Raw genomic sequence first — 3,960 nt, 5'->3', positions numbered from 1 at the left:
ATATATATATTACTGAGATTTTTAAGGAAAAAATTAAAGTTTCCTTGAATAATCGTTGATCTGCACAGCTTTTTCTTTGGGGTTTTTGTTTTTAAAAGTCATGACTATTCTAATAATAGCAATTTACCATATTTAGACATTTAGATATCACATATTTATCCACTTATAATATATGCGATAACCTACAGTTTCCAGAACCAGTATTTGAATTTGAATTATTGCTACACTAATAAATTAAATACCTGGAGATAACACAGGTGGCCCGTACCTACATCTCACTTATATGGCACATGATACTATCATGTATTGGTTTTATAATTATTAGCTTATTTCTTCAAACACAGGGGACCCACTTGATGGGAACAGCCAGGTATGATTTATCCAGGTATCTTCCCAACATACAGCCCCATGGTTTTCAAGGAGAGTGGTTTTCCCAAATACTTGTTGAATAAAAAGATATCAAATATTCACATGTTAGCAATGTGTCAAGGTCTAATGTGAAATTTAATCTTTGAGAAGTATCGTTTTCTGACTAGAGTTTTGGTTATCTTGCTAGTTATGGACCAGCAAACTTCTGGTAACTAAACTATCACAAAAATTAATTGCTTTGTAAAACTAGTTAGGTTACATATAGAAAAATAAGGCAACTGGAATTTTTCAAGAGAAAAAAGAGGTGGCATCCCATTACAAGGCTGGTTGTACAAGTGTAAAGACTTCTGACTTACACCGACATCCCAGTTTCTAGAAGAATCTGGCATGGGATTAATCCTCAATAAATATTTGGTTAAAAAAAACCCTGCTGATAAAACATTTATTATTTTATCTCTATATAAGTGTTTTAGTCGAGGATGGAAAACAACTCCTTTGTAGAGTTCAGAAGCTCCAATATAAGTTCATATTGAAATGATTCTGGCAAAGGTTCCAGAGTTTGGGATTACCAACTGTAAAGTAAAAGTCAATTTACATCCCAAACACTGTTTAGGCCATGACAGAGCATGGGCCTGGGATACATCAAGAGCAGGTAACTAAGAATTTCAAGTCATTATCCCCTGTGTGTAAATGCAGTACCCAAGCCAGCAACAAGTCAGTTTTTTCTGGCAAATCCATCACAATTAAATCTAAAACTTTTGAAAAAAACTAATAGGTTTATTGTTCTTCAAGTTTAGAGGTTCAGCTGTCTATGATAATAGATCATAATTATGATCTATTATTTACAACTTGAAGGCATTAAAAAAGGTATCTGCTCTTTTAAGCGACTTTTGAAGAACCAAGAATAAGACTTGAACTTACCGTAGGAACAACAACAAATTACAGGTTTGGGTCCCAATTTTGACATTCTCCCTTGGAAGGAAAAGAAATGTCATCTCTACTTGACTTCCTGACCCACCCTGAAAAAAAAAGAGCCATCTTTAAAATCCGGAATGCCTGATCTGGTCAAGAAAGTCATGGTGGGCACTGGATGTTCAGAGGCAGAGGCAAAAAAGAAACAGGAAGAAAGCAAAAAGGGAATGGAGAGCTGTAGCTCAGGAGGACGACCTCATCGATAATTTCCTCCAGTGTCATTCAATTTTACGACATATGACAAACTTCATATGACAAACTTCCTGACAAATTTCAAGCTAATTATACTCAAGTAAGTATCTTCTTCATTCCAAAGCCTGTGGTATCTGGGCTTGAATATGATTAGTTCTATAAACTGATGGCTTCTTGGGAACCTCTTACAGGGCAAAAGTCCCACTAATCTGCTGAAATACAAATACAGCATTCAGATACTTAAAGTACTGTTAAATTTACAGAGTGTACTATCGCACATACACTATCTCACTTTATCCTTACAAAAGCAAGACGTAAGTGTCATTGCAGTTAAGCAAGTAGAAACAATTTCGGGAACCTACACCTTCGTCTTCAGTTCATTAGTATAGATGCCTGATATTCACAGATCCAGATCCAAGTCATAGATCAGTCACACTAATCTCTAAAGACCTGATAAATCAAGAGAATGGATAGATCAGAGAATGGAATAGAGAATCAAGAGGGATCAGAGAACCGAGGGAATGGATAGATCAGTAAAAATCTACCACACAACGTCAAAAACCTCCTTCCTCTGTTAGAAAAATGAACTTGGTTTTCTAACTGATGGCATTACACAGGAGTGACTCTGCAAGAGCCCCTCATTGGAAGAACATTATTTTATTTGCATATATATGACAATTACATACTTCACAGCTTAAAAAAAAAGCAACTTTGGTCTTAAAATTCTAGCGGTGGATCCTTTGGGAAGAGTTTTAGTGATTCCTATGGGAAGATAACTAAATATACCCTTCCTTTCTTTTCCTTCCAATATCACAAAGACACCCTCCTCAAATAGTTCTTATTATTTTTCAACAAATGCATACAGAAAAGGTAATCTACTGCTTTTATATTAAATCCTATCTTCCATTCTCTCATCTCATTATCTTTTGCTCCCCACCTATAACTAGCTAGAGTAGAGGTATAACGGGGAATTCTATTTACAGCCCTTTTTTTTTTTTTTTTTTTTTTTTTTTTTTTTTTTACTTTACTTACACATTTACCATTCTTTGCTGCCTTGTCAACTAAGTTTAATTGTGCTGGGAACAAAGCCTCACACAAATCACCCAGCCTAGGGTAAGAGGAGGCAAGTTAAAACGTCCCAGGAAGATTCAGTAGTTGGTTGGTCTCCCTAAGTCTGTAGAGTTGTTGGTATTTCAAAGGTCACTCTTGGGTCTCTCCATTTTGATGACTAACGTTAAATGTTTGACTTTTTACAAAAATATTTAGCTGTGCTTATTTACATCATTTCATCTACAGCACCCACAGCAGACAAATGCTTGATCAGAACCTCTAGATGAATGAGAAGACAGGAACAAGACCCCAGTATCTCCTCTCTCCAACACAGTTTAGAGTTGAGAAAGGTTAAATTACAACCCGCTTGTAGGAGTTTCCGTGCATTCCCTTTCAACTTCAAGCTATATACCTCTGTGTTAAAAGAGACAACACAACCACACGAGGAAATTCCAAGTTCACTAAGAGAACACAGTCACCCTAAGCCACACACTCTTTAACGCTGGTTACTGCACACAGGAGACACTGGACTTCTTCCCCATCCCCCGTGCACAACACATCCAGGGAAATCCAGGGTAGAACATACAAAATCTAAAGACACCACCTCCTGGATTTGCGTCTAAACCTTAGGTGAAATAGTCTAAGAAATACATCAGTCTAGTGAGATGAAGTAATTCAAACAGGTGCTAGTTTTGGAAGATACTTTGACACTGACCCTGGGCTTCAGCACTGAAACTCCTTAACCTTCAAGTCATTCTTATTATAAAACTTTTAATAAAAAAGAAACCAAGAGTATGATTGGCAAACATATGTTTCTGCATTTTCTTAAGCCTTACACTGGGCTCCGCCCAGTTCCCTTCTTACTAATTATCACACCGCAACCTGCCACATCTCTGGGTCTCAAAATTCCCCCATGACAGGGAAAAATACGCGGAGGCTGGCGAGGCCCATCTCAGACCCGCTGGTTCCGTCCCTAAAAGGCACCCAGTTGCCCCGAGCTCCTTCGGGGAGGGCAGGGGAAAACACTTCGGGGTTGCGGAGCGGTGGGGAAGCCTGTGTGGATCTCCTACACCCTAGTCTTTCCGCAGGCCGTCTAGCAAGGTCACCGCTTGGGGCGGCAGCTCCGATGGGCCAAGGCGTGGCGACGGGCCTCCGCACCGTCTGGCACTTTTCCAGCGCAAGAGGACTGCGGACGGGCCTCCCAGGCGGGCGCGGGCACGGCTCCCACTCACCTGACCACGTTGGGGTGCTCGAAGGTCTCCAGGTGCCTCAGCACCGCCACCTCGCGGATAGTGGAGAGCGGCATGCCCTCCTCGCCGGTCTGCACCCGCACGCGCTTCAGTGCCACGAACCGGCCTCCGTTCTTCAGGTCGCGGG

General features: G+C 40.3%; 1 protein-coding gene across 1 annotated transcript in view; it reads right to left on the bottom strand.

Moving 5' to 3' along the window:
* Cdk6 (cyclin dependent kinase 6) overlaps positions 1-3,960 on the bottom strand; it is a 224,013-nt gene that overhangs the window by 208,926 nt on the left and 11,127 nt on the right. Inside the window, exon 5 of the mRNA XM_010603498.3 lies at positions 3,816-3,960. Coding sequence (XP_010601800.1) covers positions 3,816-3,960 — 145 coding nt within the window. The remainder of the gene's footprint in view (positions 1-3,815) is intronic.

The sequence above is a fragment of the Fukomys damarensis genome, unplaced genomic scaffold, assembly GCF_012274545.1.
Source record: "Fukomys damarensis isolate Sample0158 unplaced genomic scaffold, DMR_v1.0_HiC HiC_scaffold_4, whole genome shotgun sequence".
Lineage (NCBI taxonomy): Eukaryota > Metazoa > Chordata > Mammalia > Rodentia > Bathyergidae > Fukomys > Fukomys damarensis.
Note: the sequence above shows the minus strand (reverse complement) of the source record. Positions and strands in the feature narration are given on the sequence as shown.